The 22,339-nt window shown below is 40.5% G+C and overlaps 1 protein-coding gene across 1 annotated transcript in view; it reads left to right on the top strand.

The window, feature by feature from the left end:
* The window catches only part of smg1 (SMG1 nonsense mediated mRNA decay associated PI3K related kinase), a 65,224-nt gene that overhangs the window by 18,079 nt on the left and 24,806 nt on the right, over nt 1–22,339 (top strand). The window contains exons 10-33 of the mRNA XM_017697399.2: nt 2,012–2,185; nt 3,185–3,406; nt 5,173–5,274; nt 5,360–5,629; nt 7,323–7,453; nt 7,586–7,747; nt 7,912–8,030; nt 8,384–8,471; nt 9,102–9,203; nt 10,156–10,299; nt 11,277–11,476; nt 12,908–13,104; nt 13,378–13,539; nt 13,834–13,988; nt 14,397–14,542; nt 14,756–14,960; nt 15,225–15,334; nt 16,224–16,368; nt 17,383–17,542; nt 19,137–19,257; nt 19,647–19,892; nt 20,304–20,573; nt 21,589–21,733; nt 21,844–21,982. Coding sequence (XP_017552888.1) covers nt 2,012–2,185; nt 3,185–3,406; nt 5,173–5,274; nt 5,360–5,629; nt 7,323–7,453; nt 7,586–7,747; nt 7,912–8,030; nt 8,384–8,471; nt 9,102–9,203; nt 10,156–10,299; nt 11,277–11,476; nt 12,908–13,104; nt 13,378–13,539; nt 13,834–13,988; nt 14,397–14,542; nt 14,756–14,960; nt 15,225–15,334; nt 16,224–16,368; nt 17,383–17,542; nt 19,137–19,257; nt 19,647–19,892; nt 20,304–20,573; nt 21,589–21,733; nt 21,844–21,982 — 3,915 coding nt within the window. The remainder of the gene's footprint in view (nt 1–2,011; nt 2,186–3,184; nt 3,407–5,172; nt 5,275–5,359; nt 5,630–7,322; nt 7,454–7,585; nt 7,748–7,911; nt 8,031–8,383; nt 8,472–9,101; nt 9,204–10,155; nt 10,300–11,276; nt 11,477–12,907; nt 13,105–13,377; nt 13,540–13,833; nt 13,989–14,396; nt 14,543–14,755; nt 14,961–15,224; nt 15,335–16,223; nt 16,369–17,382; nt 17,543–19,136; nt 19,258–19,646; nt 19,893–20,303; nt 20,574–21,588; nt 21,734–21,843; nt 21,983–22,339) is intronic.

Raw genomic sequence — 22,339 nt, 5'->3', positions numbered from 1 at the left:
CAGAGAAGGTCAGAAGGAGCTACATTGTGCCTTTGTGGATCTAGAGAAGGCATATGATAGGGTGCCAAGACAGGAACTGTGGTACTGTATGAGGAAGTCAGGTGTAGCTGAAAAGTATGTTAGGGTGGTGCAGGACATGTATGAGAATAGTTCTTGTTTGCAATGGTGATGGAAAGGTTGACAGATGAGGTCAGGCAGGAGGCTCCATGGACCATGATGTTTGCAGATGACAGAGGCAGGTGGAAAGGTGAAGATGCAAGGAGTAGAGGTCGTAAAGTTGGATGGCTTCCAATATCTTGGGTCAACCATCCAGAGCAATGGACATTGTAGAAAAGAGGTGAAGAAGAGGGTGCAGGCAGGATGGAGTGGGTGGAGACGGGTGTCAGGGCTGATGTGTGACAGAAGGATAGCAGCAAGAGTGAAAGGGAAGGTTTAAAAGACAGTAGTGCGTCCTGCTATGATGTATGGTTTGATGACTGTGGCTCTGTCTAAAAGACAGGAGGCTGAGCTGGAGGTGGCGGAGATGAAGATGCTGAGATTTTCGTTGGGAGTGACAAGGATGGACAAGATTAGAAAAGAGCAGATCAGAGGGACAGTGAAGGTGGAGCAGTTTGGAGATAAAGCCAGAGAGGCCAGGTTGAGATGGTTTGGACATGTGTTGAGGAGGAATAGTGGATATACTGGGCAAAGAATGTTGGAGATGGAGCTGCCGGGTAGAAGTAGAAGAGGTACACCTCAGAGAAGGTTTATGGATGTAGTGAAGGTGGACATGGAGATGGTTGGTGTAAAAGTAGAGGAGGCAGTGGATAGGGCAAGATGGAGGCAGATGATCTGCTGTGGCGACCCCTAAAGGGAGCAGCCGAAAGAAGAAGAAGAAGATAATAAAATAAGCTGAACTCACTTTTTTTTCCTACTAAAGCTCGATCAGTTTTTCCATAAATCTGGGCTATAAACTATAAACAGATGGCATCTCTTTAGTGATGTACTCTGTAAAAATATTTTTTATCAAAAATCAATCAAAATATCCAAGATATTTTCACCCCCAAAAAAGTTATTTCATGCAGTTATTGAATAATTTGCCTTACGATTTGGGCATGTCCGTTCATATGGAAAAAACAAAATATACCTACGAGCATAAGTGGTTAATGATTTTAATGATCTTTCTGGTCATTTTATGGAACAGTAAAGCATCTAATTTCCCTGATTTACCTACCTTGCTTGCTATTTAGCTTGCGTCATTGGCCGTTATGACATGATGCACCACACTATAATACAAAAATTTACACTGGATGATGTGCAGAATCAAACAGCTTCATCTTTCTCTGTCTATGGTGAAATCAGCCCATACATGGCTGATAACATAAATGCTAATAGCGTTAGCTCTTTGTGGCTTGTCGCCTGATGTCAAACTGTCCTTAAGTGATAACTATTATATAGAATTATCAACAAAACGTACCATCCTAGTTTACATGTTGATGCTCTTATCGGTTGCGTAATAGTGCTTGGCATTTTCATCTGGGAGAGCAAAGGATTTGCTAAATTGCTGTTAGCTTCAGCTACAAGTGTTGGCAAACAGAGTTGATCAAGTTAGTCAGTTAAATCCATTGTGTGCTTGGATACATTGGACTGCCTCAAACATGGCATAATTTTGCTGTTTTTTGCCAATGTTTTATGTTATGCTTGAATTTGTGGTAAATTGGTTATCCTGGAACTATAGCCAAGTGTTATGTTTACAAGCTTTATGGTTTGGTCTAATAGAGACACATAGAGAACAGTAATCATGTAAACAGTAATCAGCATATAGTAACTTCTTAAACTGAATAAACAAATTTGGATTGGATGTCAGCCCATTATAGCATTCCTGTTATTTTTACGTTCTCCTGTTTATTGTGGAGTAGTGTTTTTGGTTTTTAATTGAATTATTAATGAAAAACGTTCAGCATATTGTCCACCCTTAGTTTTAAGTTTTGGTTTTCTAACAGACTGGCTGTGTTTTCACTTCTTTTTGTAGGATTTGAGTCACGTGGTGTCGGGTGAAGCAGTAGATGAGGACATCCCTCCGCCTACTGTGTCTCTGCCTAAGCTGGCGGCCCTGCTGCGAGTCTTCAGCACTGTGGTGCGCAGCATCGGAGAAAGGTTCAACCCCATCCGGGGACCCCCCATCACAGAGGCATATGTCACTGATGTGAGTGTTCTGGGCAGGTCAGACGGATGAGATTAAATGCCCTTGGAGTTCAATTATATTTATTTATTATTATTTTTGTTGATCAGTTGCCAGTAGCTTTGTGGTAACCACCTTAAAAGAAATGTTTCTCAAGTCGCCTGAAAACGTGTTGCTGTAGGTTTCAGTGGTGACCACAATACACCCACATTTATCACACATCTAAGAAGGAATGCTGCTACTCGTGTTCATGCGGTTGTATTCATCATACCAGTCAGGTCAAATCTTGTATATAATTTATGTTGAACCTTTAATTTAGTGAATATAAGGTATGTTTATCACACATATAATCAATCAACCTTTATTTAGTCTCTGAGAATATTGAGGGTGACTCTCATTTACAATGTTAACACAGAGCAGGGGATTGATAATGTGTAAGAACATATCAAATAATAAAAGTAAATTTAATAAATAACATGCTTTAATTTGGTAAGTAGAAAAAAGTGAAACATTTAATAATAAAAATACATTAAAATAAAATATAAAACAAAGCTAATGTAAAGGTTCATCAAATCAAAATAAAGAGAATAAGAAAGTAAACAGATGTATTAAAATGACAAAAAAATAAAATCAATTAAAATAAGAATATGAATAATAATAAATAATAAAATAATGAAAAGGTCAAAATGAAATGAATGAATCTTGTAATAAAAAAATTGATATTAGACCTAGGTAGGATCATTTGAGAGAAGGTAATACTTTTTTTTTTTTTTTCCCCCCCACTTTTGTGCTGTGTTCAACACAGTGTATACATACTGCAGCCTTGATAAATATTGGCTTATCCTGCATGCTGTATGTAAATAAGGATATTAGATAAAAATATCATCTGTATGCAATTAAATTGTGTACCTGTACCTTCTTTTACTGGCCTGTTAGCATCTTATATTCTTGCTCTAATAATTTTTTGTGCTGTTTTAATAACTTTTTTTTATGCCAGTTTGCCATGTGCTTCCTCTGCAACAGGTTTTGAACCGTGTGTTGGCTTGCGTCACCACAGCCAAGCAGGTGTTCTTCTCAGAGGACGTGCTGACTGCAGGGAACGAGTGTGTGTGTGTTCTGCTGACAAGCATGGACTCAAACAGCCAGCTGACGGGGGCGGTCATCTCCTATGGCCTGGACCAGCTGGATAGCTGCCGGTCCTGTGGCCCAGAGTACAGCATGGGCGTCCTCAACCTGCTCACGCTGGTAAGACTCAACTCTGACCAGCCTTCCAGAGCACTTCACCCAAGTATGACATCATCGCTCGCAGTTGTGATCAGCTACTAACCAACAAATAAACACTTGTTAGACTGATGGTATCAGTTAAATTTAATCTTCTAATTCTTAATAAATAAGAATTCTACTTCTACTTCTAATAAATAACCGTTCCTATTGAAATATGCAGGTTTATAACTAAAGTTGAAGCACGTTTTGAATTAGACAGTTGATTTTCACTAGATGAGCCTACTAAAATTTAAAGCGCACAGCAAAAAATGGGTCTTTGGGAGCGATTTTTAGAGAGGACAATGGCAGAACTACAAGGATGTGCTAAATTGAAAGCAAACATGTTTTCAGAGGGAAAGTGTGTTGTGATACTACTAGGTTATACTAAGCCAAAACTAGCCCCAGGCAAGTCATTTTTTTTTGTTTGAACTTAAGCTAGTAACAAGCGGTGTGTATGACATTATAACATATTTACCTTGGAGGAGCCAGTGATTACATATTCCAACGGTTCAGTTGTAGGTCCAATTTTTGGCTGCAGTTTTCAGTACTATGTTCCACTCTCCATTCAAGGAACACAATTTAACATCAGTGTATTAATACAGAAGTTGGTGTGTGGTTGAGAAACGTCATGCCTGAAGATCAACATTTTGTTCTGATATATACTGGTTTGGACTGTGGCTTAACCAGTTGGCTTTTACATCTGGACCTTTCTGTTGTATAATTGATGTTTTGATGGTTTGAGTCCTTTAAGTTACGTTTGTCTGTTAATAATTTAATTGCAGACTAATGATGGAGAGTGATCAGTGAAAGATTTGCCAAAATTTGTATCCCTAGACACTAATAATTAGTGCTGAAAATTGATTTTATATCAATTGCAATTTTAAAATCTCAGGAGCTGCAGTTTTATTAGTCTTAATTTATTATCAACAACATTTGATACGATGCAAGTTTTACCAAGTTACATGGAGCTTAACTGCTGTGACATCAGACACCACAGATAACTTGCGGGCTGTGTTAACTATGTTAACAGTTCTAGTCACAAGCCAGAAAAAATATACGCTGTTCTTCTGAGCCAAAAAAGGCCCAAACCTCAATTTATACCTCAGTTCTAAACAATTGCAATTTAATTCATAATTGCAATATTGGTCGGAAAAATTGCAGTTAGATATTTTGCCAAAATTGTTCAGCCCTACTGATAATTAAAAGGCTAGCAGGAGCGTGTTAATGTAATCTTATGTGTAAATTGTGTCTCTCAGGAACAGCTTATTAAACACTTGACATACATGTACAAGCTCACACATCAGCTGAAATCTGTATAAGCAAGACTCACTAGCAGTGTATCACCCATCGTGCAATGCTACCAACCTGGGAGGGTGAAGGCGTGAACACATGCTTCCTCCAATGTCAACGAACAGGTTTTCTGTCTCTTTGCTGCCACTATCTTTCAGAGTTTTGCTACAAGTGTTTTGTTTTTGGTGCCAAGAAACAGTAGAAGCCTCTTTCCCCCTACACTACCTATACTGTCCTGTTTTTACTTTTTTTTTCTTTTTTTTTTTTAATAAATGCACTTTGACACCTTTTGTAAACATTAGTTAACAAAGTAAATAACAAATCATTGCTGCTTTGTTTGACTTTGTATTGTTGGTCAATTGTAGAACTCTCTTGCTAAAAGAAAAGAGAGAAAGGAAATGGGAAATAGTTTAGTTCTATGAAATGAAAATATATACAAACATATATTGTGGTTGCAGATTGTCGACCAGATAAACACCAAGCTACCTGCTTCATTTGTGGAAAAGCTGTTGGCCCCAAACTCCCAGCTTTTGGAGCTGCGTTTCCATCGAGAGCGAGAGGTACAGCATGGGTCATCAACACTAATAAAACTGCATACTTTCGTCTTCATTTCTAGGCCTATTTTGAGTTACCTTTGGGTTGCAGGTCATGGCAGCAGCACATGGTGTGTACCAGGCCGTTCTGAGTCTGAAAAATATCCCCATTCTGGAGGCAGCGTATAAGCTGGTGCTGGGTGAGATGGGCTGCGCCCTGAACAGTCTGCTTGAACTGTTGGGGCTACCGCCAGCCTGCCCACACATCCAGCACCCAACCTTCAGCCAGCTGCAGCTCAGCCCAGAGAGAGCCGAATTCATCCTCATCTTCAACCTCAGCACCCTCACCACCATTGGCAACACCAAAAACTCCCTCATTGGAGTAAGTGCCCTTGTGTTATTGTTTGTAGGTGTGAAGCGATGTCTCTGACTACAAATCTAAATTTCATACATTTCTGCTGTTCCTGAATGTAGTGGACAGATAAGCATGCTGAATCTGACATTCTCAATTACGATTTGAGATGCTTTCATATGTGGTACTGAAATCCAATACATATCCGGTCTGCGGCACCGCGACTCCATCTGAACAGCCAGATTGGAATTCATGCGACTTTTACGTCAATCCAACTCTATGTTGGTCATCATTTCATGCTGCTGAGACTCAACATCCAGGCTGATGTTTTTGTCCTAAAAAACAAAATTAGAAGAAACTGATCCAAACCCTTCACGTTTGAAGAGATTCTGAACAAAATGGCCGAACGCAGCTGTAGGAGAACGAGGCTACGGCTTCAGTGAACAGTTAAATGTCTGAAAGCAAAGTTTAAAGAATCCGAGTACGTGATCATGCCCTTTTTACTGTGAGCTCAAACACAGTCAGGGTGATGAGCCCAGCTGTTTGCCATCAGAACTTCATGATGGCTACTTTGATACTGGCAAAGGTGAAACTGAAAGCTCTGGGAGTGACTGGTGTTTGTTTATATTCATGATTGGTTACCTGTGCGTGAGCCACGTGAAGCAATATGACACACTGGTCTTTTGCTCATTTGGGTCAGTTCAGGAGCTGATCTGTTCAGACTGCTGTCGCATACAGATCACATTTAAAGGATAATGTGAACAGCCAAAGGAAAAAAAATCCGATTTGGTAAGGATCAGATTTGGTCCACTTTTTTACCTGCTGTGTGAACATAGCCTTTGCCCATTTTTGTGGAATAAACACTAGGTCATACAGTGCCAGAAGCCACATGAGCAAGCTTTGAGGCAAGTGTGTGGAAATTAGATTTTTACTTGAACCATCAGTTTTTCTTTTTTCCTTTGTTCATCTTGGTGTCTGCGAGTTTTGTGATTGTGATCTAATCCTGCAATCCATCCGGTAACAATACTTGCTCACACTATGAGTGATGGTATATGATGTTAGCTGTGCATATGAGTATATATGATTTGTTTTACGGGGCCCATGTCATGGAAAACATTCAAGATGTACCTTTTGCTCAGAGGTCGTGTGTGTGTGTGTGTGTGTGTGTGTGTGTGTGTGTGTGTGTGTGTGTGTGTGTGTAGTTAGGGACAGGAATGTGAGGAGCAGACATATACATATTGCTAACTCTGATTGGTACTTTTGCAGATCTGACGTCCCCTGTGCCAAATTTACTACCACCAATTAAAATCAAACTCAAGAAAACAGCAGGAAAAGTCATTTTAAAAAATGTCTCTCAAAAAAGGCAAACGGCATTCTTTCTCTGACGGTTCGGAGTAGAAAATCATTGACTATTCAGATAATTGCTTGAAGAAAACCCTGAAAATTTGTAGACATGCTTGGAAGTTAAGCGATTTGATTCAAAATGGCTTATTTTGAAGCTTGTTTTTTGGTTTAAGTAAGAAACAAAAATGCTGTTGTGCCATCTGCACATCGTGTTTGAGTGTTTTTGCCTGTCATTTATTTATTTTTGTGCAATGTTCTCAGATGTACAAATCTTGTGAAATCTATAGTCTGTTTTCTTTGTTTTCAGAGCAGATATAATCTGCTGTTGCTTTTCATCATGTTACTCATGTTATTCATGTTTTCTATGCTTGTGTTGCAGATGTGGGCTCTGTCTCCAACTGTATTCGCTCTGCTCAGTCAGAACCTGGTGGTGGTTCACATGGAGCTGGCTGTGCACCACCCTGCAGTCCAGTATGCAGTGCTTTACACACTCTACTCTCATTGCACCAGGTACACACTCAGATGCAAGATCCCTCCTGCTGTTTTCAAATTCTTTTTAAACACTTTATCTTGGTTTTTTTTATAGGCTTTCTCCTTTTTATTCTGCTTCTTTACATTACCATGCACTCTGTCTTTCTGCAGGCACGACCACTTCATTTCTAGCAGCCTCAGCTCCTCATCCCCCTCACTGTTCGATGGTGCCGTCATCAGCACAGTTACTACAGCAACTAAGAAGCATTTCAGCACACTCCTCAGTCTGCTGGGGATGCTACTTAGTAAAGAACATCTGAATCCTGAGACCAGGTATGTCTCTCCAGCAAAGTCATCCAACCTTTTCATCAGCTCTCTGATTGCATCATTCTGTATTAGTACTATGGCTCTTTTTGGCCACTTTCATTATAGTTCAGGATGTTGAAGGAAAGGTTGTTGTTTCTGAACCCAAATGTTGCATGGATGTATTTCTGCAGAAGGCTGTTGCTTACCTGGTCTCTGGAGGTTGCCCTGATGATGAAGAAATCTGAGACCTATTCTCCACTCTTTTCTTTGCCCTCCTTTCACAAGTTTTGTAAAGGACTTCTTGCTAATGGTATGTGGAAAATCAGCAGTTAGCATTTAGATGAATCATAGCATTGTGTGTGTGTGTGTGTGTGTATATGTGTGTGTGTATATATGTGTGTGTGTATATATGTGTGTGTATATATATGTGTGTGTGTGTGTGTGTGTGTGTGTGTATATATATATATATATATATATATATATATATATATATATATATATATATATATATATATATATATATATATATATATATATATATACACACACACTGTGATGAAGATAAAGATGAGTGTAATTAAGAAATTGTGTGCTATCAGAGCCTCGTGATTTGACATGCTTTTTTTTTTTTTTTCTTTCTCTTCTTTTTCCCCTCCTGCGAAGCTTTGTATGAAGACCCCACCGTATGCCTGCAGACTTGCAGCAGTCTGCAGGTGCTGTCGTCCTCCTTGCCCACAGAGCTTCTGCAAAGGTCAGCATTGACATTCTCTCAGCCAGGGTGTGGGAAATGGCAATAATATAATCATAATATTTTAAGACATTTTCACAAAAAAACTGAGGTTTGTTAAATTGAAACCCAAAAAAATGAACCGAATGTGCCACATTTAAAAATACTATCAACTGCAATTTTTATTCAGCATTTTATATACTATGGTGCACTAAAGTTTATTAAAGGAAAATAACTATGCAATCTTTATAATGAGGCATGCAGTTGGCCAATGTATTTATGATATCCACAATATGGTAAGCAATTTGTTCATCTGCATACTTTAGGGGATAAGTAAGATTCAAGAGTTTTATTGCAGTTGCACTGTACAATGAAATTCTTACTTTGCTGTAAAGGGGGAGAAATGTAAAAAAAAAAATTCCCCTTTAAAACTACCTACAAGAGTAATGCTTCCATCCAAGGATTTCATTTAAGCCTATGTATCCGTGTTTCCCAAACCAAGCCCCCCCCAGACGCTCAGCATTTTTTCTTTATCCCTGTGTATAGTGAATTAGATTGGAAATGATGAGTGTCTGAGGGGCTCTGAGGACCAGGTTGGCAAGCACGCGTACCACTTAATCACTTACTTCACTCTCCACCTTGTTTTATGTGCAGGTGTGTGGACGTGTGCCGTGTCCAGCTGGTCCATTCGGCGGTGCGGGTCAGACAAGCCTTTGGCAAATTGTTGAAGTCTGTCCCGCTGCACGTTACACTGAGGTGAGTCTCCTGTTGTGTTTCAAGGTTTACGTAAAGGTCACCTGATGTATCGGGCCAAGTGTCGCCGGTCTCTAGTTGTCAGCTTTGTTTTGGCCTGTTAAGCGTGTTAAATTGGCATCAGAGATTGGCCGTGAGAGACATGAATCAGTACAATTCATGAACAATGAAAGGAGAGCAAAGAGAGGGTGCGCAGACAGCAGCCTTGTTTTGAATCATTACTGATGAACATTTTATCCATTTTTACAGTTCAGGTGACTGGATGGATTAATGGATTGATTGCTTTGGATTTTTACCCAGTATTCTCTCCAATTTAGTGTTTACCAATTCCATTTGCCATTAGATTTTGGCTTTATTGGCTGTGACATTGCAATCTCCAGATTGTGTGATTATGGGGCAAACTTTTAGACTTGCACCACTCAGGAGCCCTTCATTTCAAAATGTATTATATTACATATTGATGAGTCTTGCATATCATATATAGCAAGAATATATATTTTTTGTTATTTTTATTGTTATATAATAAACAAGGATGTGCCAAAGCTTTGAAGGTGCTCTGATAACACAATAACACACTTTGAACTCTTTCAAGCTAACGGTAGTTTCTTTTAATGTAAAGCTGTTAGGGGACTGTGCTAGGTCTTGCTCAAAGGGCGGATGTGTTTGGGTGCTAAAGAAATACTCCAGCCTTTTCAACCCATTCTTTATCTTGGAGCATCTGCGGTGTGAAGTCATTTGCCATGATTTTAGTTGTTTTTGGTTTAGTTTTGCCTTGAATTTACTTGTACGTGTTTTATATAAAAAAAAAAGTGTCCTCAAGACACTTATAATAGGAACCTATGGGCAGTTGCAGGAGTATTGCTTTAAACCTGTGATGAAGAAAACTGATGCTTTTCACTGAACACAGTATACAAATTAGCTGATTCTTTTGTCTTCTCATTTTTTTGTTTCTCAGCTGTAACAGCAGTCCCTCAGAGATTCATGAGATTTCTCTTGCCATCCGCCGACATATGAGCAAAGCGCCCAGCAACACCTTCCACCCACAGGACTTCTCTGACCTCATCAGCTTCATTTTGTATGGAACGGTCCACCGCGGGGGGTGAGTAGGAGGCCGGCTGGCAAAGGGGAGCACAGCTTTCGTTTCACCCTGTAGTGAGAGAGAAACGTAGACTCATTGGCCAGAAAAAAAGTGTGAGAAATACAAAATTTGTTTACAGTGATGAGCACAGTCCAGTGTTCGATAGGTGCAGGTCCGTGTGGATGAAGTTGGTGTCTGACCAATGAAATAAGCAACACATGTAGCCATGTTGTTTTATATAGCTTGAAGGCCATTACACGTAGAACGCAACAGGAATAAATCAAGTCAAACTATATTAATATAGGCTTTTTACAACAGGCATTGTCACAAAGCAGCTTTACACAAGGGGGGGGGGGCAAATGGGCAAAATATCAATGACATTTTTGCTCCTCACAAAACACCATCCATGAAGAAGCAGAAAGCAAAATAATCCTGATGTCAAAAAACAGTTGCTAGCACACAGCTGAATTATCAGTTTGGTTGTCACCATGCCAACATCAGATACTGAAGTTGATCAGGCAGTAAGTTCATGTTGCCAGTGCGAGTTTGTGAAAATCTGAAAGAGTGAATAAAATAATGTTAAGTGATACTTTTTTGATCCCACAACCGGGGAAATTCCACCTCTGCATTTAACCCATCCGTGAAGTGAAACACCACAAACACACTAGTGAACACACACACTAGGGGGCAGTGAGCACACTTGCCCGTAGCGGTGGGCAGCCCTATCCACGGCGCCCGGGGAACAGTTGGGGGTTAGGTGTCTTGCTCAAGGACACCTCAGTCATGGACTGTTGGCCCTGGGGATCGAACCGGCAACCTTCCGGTCACAGGGCCAGATCCCTAACCTCCAACCCACAAGTGCCCCACAACTTCACACTGTTCAGAATCACAATCTAAAATAATTTTTTTTGTTAGTTGGCTATTGCCTGACTTATTAGCAAGTAACTGCAATTATTGTGTAAATAAATGATGTATGGCTGTGTCTTCTTTTTTGGCAGAAAGGAGCCATGGTTGGAGAGACTGTATCACAGCTGTCAGCGGCTGGACAAGCGTGAGTGTGGTGTAGTGCCCCGACCTCTACTGAAGACTGAGGCAGTGCTGTGGCAATGGGCTGTGTGGGAAGCAGCCCAGTTCACAGTTCTCTCCAAACTGCGCACCCCTCTTGGACGGGCACAGGACACCTTCCAAACTATCGAAGGTCAGAGTAGTGCTGCTCAGCACTTTTGGTGCTTTGGTTAAGGAGACCTATGAATTCTGTATTTCACATGGGTTTAAAACAAACTGGTGGGAGTCAGGCAGCACCATTGGGGTAAATAGATGGATGTCTGATCTCATCATAGCATTTGTTTGCTCATTGCTTCAGGTATTGAAATAAGGCACAGGTGGTCCTGGGGTATTAGATGGTGGAAGCTGAAGAAGGAGGATGGTTGCAGGTAGTTCAGGGAAAATTGCAACTGGCCCTTGGGGGCAGTGAGGAGCTACCTGAGGACTGGGGAAACTACAGCTAAGGTGGTGAGAGAAACTGGCAAGAATGTGTTGGGTGCTTTGTCTGGTCAGAGGAAAGAAGACAAGGAAAGTTGGTGGTGGAATGAGGAAGTCCAGGAGAGTATTCAGAAGACGAAGGCAGCTAAGAAAAAGTGGGATAACCAGAGAAATGAAGGAAGTAGGCAGGAGTACTGTGAGGCTAGTCGCATAGCGAAAAGAATGGTGGCAAAGGCAAAGGCTTAGGCCTATGATGAGCTGTATGAGAGGCTGGACAGTAAAGAAGGAGTAAAGGACTTGTATCGTTTGGCTAAACAGAGAGATAGAGCTGGAAAGGATGTACAGCAGGTTAGGCTGATAAAGGATAGAGAGGGAAATGTACTAGTGAGTGAACAGAGAGTGTTGAGTAGATGGAAGGAGTTCTTTGAAGAACTAATGAATGAGGAAAACGAGAGAGAGAGAGGAGGACAACGGGGGGAGAGATAGTGGATCAGGAAGTGCAGAGAATTAGTAAGGTGGAAGTGAGGGCAGCTTTAAAAAGGATGAAGAATGGAAAGGCAGTTGGTCCAGATGACATACCTGTGGAGGTATGGAGATGTTTAGGAGAGAAGGCAGTGGACTTTTTAACCAGGTTGTTTAACAAAATCCTGGAGAGTGAGAGGATGCCTGATGAGTGGAGAAGTACTGTACTGGTCCCCATTTTTAAGAACAAGGTTGATGTGCAGAGCTGCAGTAACTCTACCAGGGCTAACACTAAAATGTGCAGGGCAGGGGTACTCAAGGACTCCAGGATCAGAACTGGAATGTCATAAGTGGATGTTACATCTCCAATGTTCATTTTAGATATGAAGCACTAAATGGACCTGTTGTTTTTTTGGGTTTTGGTTGTTGAAATAACTTCAGGAGAGAAGTGATGCTTGCATCAGTAGCACTGTGTGCCATGGTTCATATATTAAAGATAAATAAAAACAAAAAATAGAAGACAGTTTGTTATTTAGATTTATATATTATGTTGTGTTTGAAATTTTTAAAAATGGGACACAATATACTTGGGTACCTGTCAATATACTTAAGGGAACAAGCTCATGTTTGTGGAGTTCATTTGAATGACTTATTTGTTTATTCCTCTTGCCTTCACCTGCTGTAGGTATGATCCGTAGCCTGGCGGCACACAGCCTAAACGGTGAGCAGGAGCTGAGTCAATGGAGTGGTGGGGAGAGTGACGAGGGCCACCACGCTAACCAGCTCCGTCTGGCTCTGCTACTGCAGTTCCTGGAAAATCTAGAGAAGCTCATGTATAATGCTTATGAAGGCTGTGCCAATGCTCTCACTGCTCCCCCAAAGGTAAGACTTTAACCTTACGTTGTCATCGATGTTGTCACCATTGCATAATGTCTAGAATTTTCAGTCAGTAAGTAATAAGATATTTAGCTAAATGCATAATCTTTCATACAGCAAAATCAGTAATCAATTTTATCCATATTTGCAACCATAACATGTTAAAAAAAAATTTTTCCATTAATTGTACAGTGTGCTTTTATGATGTTCCTTTCCAGTACAGCAATAAATAAATGTGCACAGATGTGAGTAATGCTTCCTGTCAATCATCTTCCCCAGGGCATCAGAACATTTTTCTACACCAACCGTCAGACCTGCCAGGATTGGCTGACCAGGATTCGAATGGCTCTGATGAGGGTGGGACTCCTGTCTGGCCAGCCAGCAGTCACGATCCGCCACGGCTTTGACCTGCTTACAGAGATCAAAAACAGCAGTGCTCAGGTAAGATCGACCACTCAGCGAAAATGGCCTACCTGCCTTACCTTAGTTCTGGATATTTTCAGATCACAGGGGCCCACAATATTTGACAAAATATGAGATTTTCCATTAAAAACATTACTCTCCCACCCCCAAACTACTTTTTTTTTTTGGTTTGAAAAAGGTGTATGATGCTGCTATCTTGTGAGCTACTGCATAATTTTGATTTATGTATTCATTTTTTTATTCAATAAGCTAAACCTTTACATTAAAAACAGTTGTTGAAGGCAGTACCAAGAGGCTTTATTACTCCTGTAGGGTCCTGAGATGGAAGTTCCCATCACCATGCTGGTAGAGGCTCTTTGTGAGCTGCGCTGTCCGGAGGCTATCCAGGGACTGGCAGCCTGGAGCCAAGCTAACATGGGCAAGAGTCTGGCCTGGGTGGGCTCTGTGGCTCTGCAAGCAGAGGGGAAGTAAGTTGATGCAGCTTTGTTCCGTTTCCCCCAGCCACCTCTCCAGACGTAGTCCTGGGGGTACCCATGTATTACACTTTTTGTGTGCGTGCGTGCGTGTGTATGTGTGTGTTTATTTTATTTTTTTCCTTTCATTCTAACATGCCAATTGTAAATCCATGGGTGTTAATTGGCTGAAATATGTTTAAATGTTTAGCGCACATACTGTAGGACCAGCTTTGGAGAACACTGCTCTGACTTCTAGATCAGCTCTGGGTGAAGAGCTTGATCATTTCAGATGTGAAGTGACTAAACACTTTTTTCCCCCTGAAATGAGCATACTTGACTTGGTTTATGATGTGAGATTACTGTATAAATGTGGAAACACAGTGTATTGCAGTTTTTCCTAATATGGTGTGCCTGTATCAGGTTTGAGAAAGCGGCTCTGGAGTATCAGGAGCAGTTATGTGCGGTCACAGGAATGGACTGCTCCATCAAAGGCTTCGACAGATCTTTACTGAAGCTTGCCAGCTCAACCACAGGCAACAGTTCTAGCCCTAAGCACACAGGCAGCGGTGAGGAAGTGTTTACAGATGCATTTAGTGTTCTTTTATTTTCAAATAGCATGACTAGTGTATTTTAACACACTCAGTGTTTTCTTTTGCTCTTTCTGTATTTCTTTCTCTATTTTCTCTCACTTTCCCTCATCATTTTTTCTTTCTCTGTCGGTTTTCTTTCTTTCTTCTTTTTTTTTTTATCTCATTCTCTCTCTTTCCCTCTGTGTGAAGGGGATGTAAGGAAGACTGTTCTGCTGAAGTCCAGCGAGTGTTCCCCTGAAGTACTGAACTTCCTTGCCAATAAAGCATGCGAGTGCTACGTGGCTCTGAGTGACTGGGCCTCGGTGCAGGAATGGCAGGCCAGCATGCTGACCCTCAAAAAGAACAGCAGCAGCTCCACCACCATCAACCTCAAAACCGACTTCAACTACATCAAGTGAGCAGCATGAAATGGCTTATATGTATAAAGCAAAACTTTAAGGCCAAAAGCCCTGTAGTTTAATTACATGCAGTGAACCGATACATTCCTGTTGGAAGGACTTAAGGAGATGTTTATCTAGCTAAGTAACCCAAAAAGCTCAAAACTTCACATAAATGTTGTACTTTTTGAAGCTGATATGCATGCGCTGTGTCTGGGCTGCCTCAGAATTATCCACCAGGCCTCTTCAAACACTCATTTGTTTTTGTCTGTGTGTTTTAGAGCACTGAGCAGGTTTGAGGATGGGGATTTCCCAGAGTGCCGTGCTCAGTTGGAGTTGCTGCCAGGGGAAGATTACTGCTTTCTCAACTCCACCACAAAGGATAAGCTTGGTACACATAACCACTGTCTGCTCTCAATCTAGCAGCTCTGTCTCTTGGGTGTCAGACTTGGTTCTTTACAGGCCACAGCCTTGTAGAGTTTAGCATTTTCCCTCCTCTGCCGATATTGACTTAGTTTGGGAATGACTTGAGTCTTCAGTGCAGTGGCCCACCAAAACTGGGGTCTCTGACACATGTGGTTTACATTTTGCTTTGCCCTAATACACAAAGTTTAATTAATGCCCGAGTAATTAGTTGGTGAATTAAATCTAGTAGACTAGGCGTCTGTGGCCCTCATCAGCTGATGATTCAGTAATCATTAAACTAGGCTGAATTTTAGAATAGCGGTCACAATGTTTTGGCACTGGTGGCACTGGGTCAAAAAAAGACAAAATGATATGCAAAGAGGTAGGTAGAGTTTTTAAAAATGTGTAATAGTTAAGCATTTACTTGCTTAGAGAACCACTTATTGCAGTAAATACAAATACTACACTGTATTATTAATGCAGTAAGTAGTTGTTTTCCATACGTCTGTGTTTGATGAACCATTTCCAGTCTCTCCTTGAGGAATCCCAGTATTGTTTGTTGTATCATATCCTTCAACACCTAGTTTACCTCATCAAAAGTAAATAAGGTGTGCTGATGATTTAATTTGAAGAAATAGATTTTATTCTATTGTGTTGATTTTTACAATCACAAATCAGAGGTTTGTTCTCTTTTTGAATGAGGGGGTGGAGTTAGGGTAATTTTCTGTTGGACAGAACTGTTTATTGAGGACCAAAACTGAGAAGGGCTGCTCTTTGATGAGCTGTATATTAGCTGTGTGCTCTGTATGTTGACTGAACTGTTCTTGGGAAACTGTATTCCCCCTGAATTAACTGTCGTGGTTTTGTGTGTGTAGACCTGAAGAGGCTCCTGCCTGCTGTACTAAGCCCTGATCCATCAGAATTGCAGAAAGCCATTGAGGTTCAGCTGCTGAGGAGTGGAGTGGGAGCCCTTACTTCAACCAATCATGAGCAGGACCAGAAGGTTCTACCTTCATCTGAGTAAGTCTGTGTGGTTTTCTACTGCTGTGTTTGCTAGTCTTGGTGCTGGACTGTGCATATTTATACTACTTGTCCTTTGCTCTAACTCACCCATTTTAACCTCATGAGCTTTGTAATGAGCCAGTGAGTTGAGCCATTTGTGTTGGAAAAAGAAAAGAAAAAAACAAAACTATGCATTCATTTGTGAATTACATCCTGGATACGACCAATACCGTATTCTTGAGGTGTTTGTTTGTTTGTTTGTTTATTTGTTTGTTTATTTGTTTGTTTTCCATTATGAATTTGATCTCATTAACAGAGTAGGGCAGATGCAGATAATTAGGTATGATTCGAATGCTTTTGTTCCAGAAGATTTGTGTTAATCATAGCCAGATGTCGCAGCTGCTAATATTCTTATATTCAAGAACTGGGTGCTGCGGTCAGTCAGTTTTGGCTTACTTTAGTTATGCGGGGAAATGTAACCATATCCAGACAATGCTTTATCATTCCAGTTCATGAATTAGATGCATTAGCCATAACCTCATGCCACGTCTATTAATATTCTAATATTCTTTGATTGGCAAGCATTATAGCCAGTTCGTTTTTGGTCTCTGTAGTTCTGCATTGATTTTGGACCATATTCAGAAACTGTACATTCTTTTATTTAAAAAAAATGGTGCTTCAAGTTCTTTATTAAAGAAAATGGTTGTGTATAGAGCCATGAACACTCAGAAGAACGCTTTGCATGTTGAGTTCTTTATTTCTTTAGTTCTTCAGATTGAAATGCGCATGAATGTGCTGTAGATGATTCATTTTCAAAAGGTTCTATGTAGAGCCATCCACGGCACATTCTCCATCAGTCTGAAGAGCCCTATCATGATGCAAATAACCCTATGATCACGGGTTCTTTTGAGTGTTCACAGTCCTAGATAGAACCATTTTCTTTATTAAAAAGCCCGTGAAGCACCATTTTGTAGCGTAGATGTAACAGCGCATGTTGTGAATAACTTGATCTTTCTTGTTGAAACTCCACAGCATTCTTGTGAAGTACCTGAAGCAGACAGGGCGGATCGCTCTGGGGCCACTACGTCTGTCCACCCTCACGCTCTCGGACTCCCTGCCTACCCTCAACACCCTGCAGCTCCACTGTGCCAGCTCTCTGGAAACCTCTCTTTGTAGCCAGCACCCTTCCGAGGTCAGCTTCTGCCCACATATAGTATAACGCAACCAAACTCTGGGCACCACCTACTTCAAAACCTCGCTGTGCCTGTGATTACGTAGCTAGATGCTGTTTGTGCCGGCCAGCTCTTTAGAGCTTTTATTTCAGTGAGATGTTCACTTCTCTTAGATTCTCACAGTTCTGACCATAGTACCCAAAGGTACAGACATACTTAAGGGGAGTTCCACTGATTTAAAAAAATTTTTATGTAATAAAGTCAGCAGTCATTCGAAGTGGTTTAATGTGAAATTCACATTTTTCACATCAATTTACTAAGTCAGCATTGTTCAGTATCAACCAAATATCTGAAAAGTTTAATGCTTCTAAAACCTGTTTCATGAAATTTGTTACAAACACGTTTTTCTGGTTGCCTCCACACATTGTTGTGACTGCTCCTGTCCTCCTCCTTCTGACTCCATTTCTAACCTGAAAGAACAAAATGAGCAGAGGAAAGAAAAACAAGAGGAATGAGCAGAAATTGGGCAAATGGGACAGCATATTCTTTTCAGCATCATTAAATTTACCTCTCACAATGTTTGCTTGAAAACACCCCAATACTCCTGCATCCAGTCACAGCTACTGCATAGAACATGTTGATTTGCATTTGTGAGGTTTTCATTTCTTTTCAGATTTTTGTTTATTTCTTTTACACCAAGTACAAAATATACAACAGAGAAATATTATAAGCACAAACAGAACACGGATGTAAAAATATAGTTTGGTTTGCTTCATTTTTGTCCATCCTCTCTGCATGTGCATACAGTGATGTCACATTTATAATCTCTAAAATACGTTCCTGGGTACCATACACTTCTGTATTCTTTGTTGGAAGCTGCTTCAGCAGGTTTTAGGAGCAACTTGTCTTGTCTCCTCTGGTATTTGGAGAGCCGGCATGACAAAATTGGTTTCCAGGTCAAGGAGGAGAGGGACAGATCCATAAGAAAAAGCAGTAGTATTCAGGGTGTCTGGATGCAGTAATTGGTTCAAGTTACTTTTAATATGAGGTTTTGACCTGGCTCTCTCTGTGTGTGTGTGTGTGTGTGTGTGTGTGTGTGTGTGTGTGTGTGTGTGTGTGTGTGTGTGTGTGTGTGTGTGTGTGTTATATATAAAAACTGAGTAACCATGTAGGTTTACTGGGCACTTTGTCTAGTAAATAAAATGGCTATGGTTTGCATTGTAGATATTAGATTCCTGATTCCCATCAACACCATTGTAAACAAAGCTAAATTGATAAGTTTCAATACAATTAACCATTTTATATCAAACCACTCAGTGACTTTGTTTACATCTCAATGAGTAGATTATGAAGATCTTTCTGAAAATCAGTGGAATTCTCCTTTAAGAATCAAAGTTTGCCAGATTCTATTTGAAATGGTAGTCTATTCTCACCAATTTTTCCTTTATTTATTTATTTATTTATTTATTTTTAAAACCAAATTTACTGTTTCAGTTCCTGTGTTTGAGTTCACTGGATGTTGAATTCAGTTTATTTCTCAGTATGTGCTTTCTCCCTCTTTGCCGTTTGTAATGTCTTAAAATGCTCATCAATTTGCTCCCGCACTGTCTCTAGGAGTGTCTCATCCCACTCTACAGTGAAGCCTTGAGCACTTGTAAGCAGCAGGACGTTCAGCCATGGCTGCATGCGCTCCGGTACACCATCTTTCAGAGGCAGCTCTTCCAGAAGCTCAGAGGTAGGAAGGAGCTGTCTTGGGTTTACATATACTGACCCAGTGGTGTCTGAGGGCTGAGTGGCTCAGTGGGTTTGGTCATGATAACCGTAACCAGAATGTCTATAGGCAATAGGGTTATAGGTTTATTTCTTTATTTCGTAAAAGACGCTGTGTTCTATCTGCTGAATTTATGTTCTGGTCCGTTGATGATAGGTTTTTAAATGAAAAGGAGGCAGGTATATAAATGCTTTATTAAAATGCTGCTGCTACACCTGAACTAAAATACTGCAGCATTGTTCATGACACCTTGTGCTAATTAGCCATTTGTCCCTTATTTTTATGTAGCACTTTGAAATAAACAGTTGAAATATGTTAAAAGAAAGTTTAAGTGTCTTCCCTTGTTCTTATAGGGTCTTCTGGTTCTCTGGACTCTCACCTGATGGAGCTATGTCTGACTGCGGTGAAGTTTGCCCGTAAACGCGGCAACATTGCTCTGGCCACACGGCTTTTGGCACAATGCAGTAAACCAGCTGCTGAGGACTCAGAAGCCCCAGATCTGGTGCAGAGTTTCAAGCAGCTGTCTCTAGATGGCACTGTGGGGGAGAAGTGGGGGCCAGAGTTGGAAATCGAGAGGGCTAAAGTCCTGTTCACTGCAGGTTTGTCTGTCCTCTGACTGCTCGGAAATACAGTCCTTTTGTCATACAAGAAGAATGGCAAGTTGGTTTTCAGTCCCAGAGCTGATTTTCCAGTACTGTGCACATTTTAGCATTTTTGATTCAACCCACCTGATTGTCAAGCTCTGATTACAGGTTGAAACAGTATTTATGATCCTGCACTGCAAGTTTTTCTGCTCACAATGCAACGGAGCCAAAACTTCTACTGATCAACAAACCCTTAATGAATTTTGAATGTATTGTATCAAGAAAAATACACAAATGTACACAGCGTGGGTGAAGATGAATCCACCAAACTGGGAGTTATGAATATAGTTTAGAAGGTAATTAACAGCTGATATGTATACTGTAGCTGTATTGTAATTGTTTGAATTTATCCATTATGGTTCTCAGGTCAGTCCACGGCTGCCATAGAGATGCTGAGCTCTTGTGCGCTCTCCTACTGTCAGTCTGGGAAGTGCGAGCGGGCAGCCTGCCGCTCCGTGCTTACTCTGTGCAAGTGGCTGTTGGCCGACTGGAAGGACCTAACGCCACAACTGAAGCTGGTAGTAAAGAAGAATGCTGCTAGTGGCACCCTCTCCACCCTCAGTAAAAACATTGCCGGACTGCTGGAGTTGCCAGTGGAGGAGCAGGGCATGGCACGCATCACTGTGGAGACAACAGGTACTTATACACCGCCAGTGTTCCTCTTTAGTTTTTCCCAGCCAGACGGAGGACCCTTTGAAGCCACAAGCGTTATCTTTACATGCTTGGTGTCAAACATACAAGGCTGGGGTAGAATTATTGCACATCATAAATTATTTTTGTTTTTTAAGCTTGAAATACAGAAACACTTCATGTGAATACTGTTCTGATTGATTGATTAATTTTAGTCAGTTAATTTATAGTAGAAACATTCATGTGATGAATACAGTTCATATTACAATTTAAACATTTTTTTTCCTACAGGATTGCAAAGTCTGCAAAGTCAAAGTTTAAACCAACACTAAATACTGGTTGGGCTGTCAAGTCTGGAAGTTGGCTTAAATATATCTGTATTGTAGTATTATTTCCATGTCTACTTTATTTTCAGGAACACAGCACTATTTTCCAATAAAACCACCAAAAACAAACATGTCTTTGCCATTTTTGAGGACCAATAAATTAATGAATCCTCATGTGGCTAGTTCTGTGAATAGAACCAAGTTAGAAGCTCCTCCACAAGTACAAACAACTCCCCTCTTCCACACATTTCTGTATCATGCTGCCAAATCAATAAACAGATTTTTGTTAAACTTGTGATCTGATATCTGAAAATGCTACATAAAAATAAATGAACCACAGAAAGCAAGTTGTCACTGCATCTGCAGTTTTAGAGATGCTTGTTTATCCATACTTGTATGTCTATTTTACATATTTTTACATCATTCGGAAATGGTAGCTGTCGTAACTTTCAATGCAAGTTCATGTGTTTTTTATTTATTTATTTTTATTCTCCTATTTTTACACGAGAATTCAGAAATAGATGTTAAGGCTTTTCCTATGTCAATCACAAGAAATAAGCTGAAAGTTGCTGTGATATCAAACTAGTATAATGGGTTGTACTAGATTGGACTATTGAACTGCATTTCAAACAGGACTGGGCTATAGCCATTTTGAGTAATTTGCCTTTAAACATCATACTTTGTTTTTTGTGTAGTAAGTGTAGGTGTTGGTGAAGCAGATTTTGTGCTGGGACAGCTGTACCAGCTTTCTGCTAATCAGGCCCCTGAAGTAGCCAAGTCATGGGCTGCTTTAGCAAGTTGGGCCTACAGATGGGGCCGAAAGGTTGTGGACAATGCAAGGTATGTATGCACTGTTACTCTTTCACCTCATTTTAACATCCATAGAGGTCAGCTTTGTGTGTGCATGTGTGATTTTTATATATGTAATATTTTTCCTTTGATCCCTGCAGTCAAGGGGAAGGGGTTCCTCTGCTCCTTGGAGAAAAGAAGGAGATAGAGGAGCTGTTGCCGTCAGGCACCAGCGAGGAGGATAAGGAAACTATTTTCGGCATACTGGGTCAAGCAATGTGTCGCCCAGCTGGAATTCAGGTGAGAGGACTTGTTGCTAATCTCGAAGCTCTCAGCTGTGAGCCTGAAAAACAAATGATGATTTAAGAGTTTGTGTACTTTCTTAGTCTGTGTGATCATATAAACATTTGTCTTAACGGTGACTATACAGGAAAAGGAAAAACGTTCTTAACTGTAAGAAGACCTTTGGCGCATCAACTATGATTTAATGTACTGCATGTGAAATACAAAGTGTGCTATCTTGCAACGAAACATGAAGCTGATCAGTGTTACAGTGCAGATGATATCCACAATATGCTCACAAAAGCATATTGTTAATCATGAAAACAAAATTTACCATGATATTAATAAATATATTGCTTCATTTTGATTTGATCA

This window comes from Pygocentrus nattereri, chromosome 14 (assembly GCF_015220715.1).
Source record: "Pygocentrus nattereri isolate fPygNat1 chromosome 14, fPygNat1.pri, whole genome shotgun sequence".
Taxonomy (NCBI): domain Eukaryota; kingdom Metazoa; phylum Chordata; class Actinopteri; order Characiformes; family Serrasalmidae; genus Pygocentrus; species Pygocentrus nattereri.
Note: the sequence above shows the minus strand (reverse complement) of the source record. Positions and strands in the feature narration are given on the sequence as shown.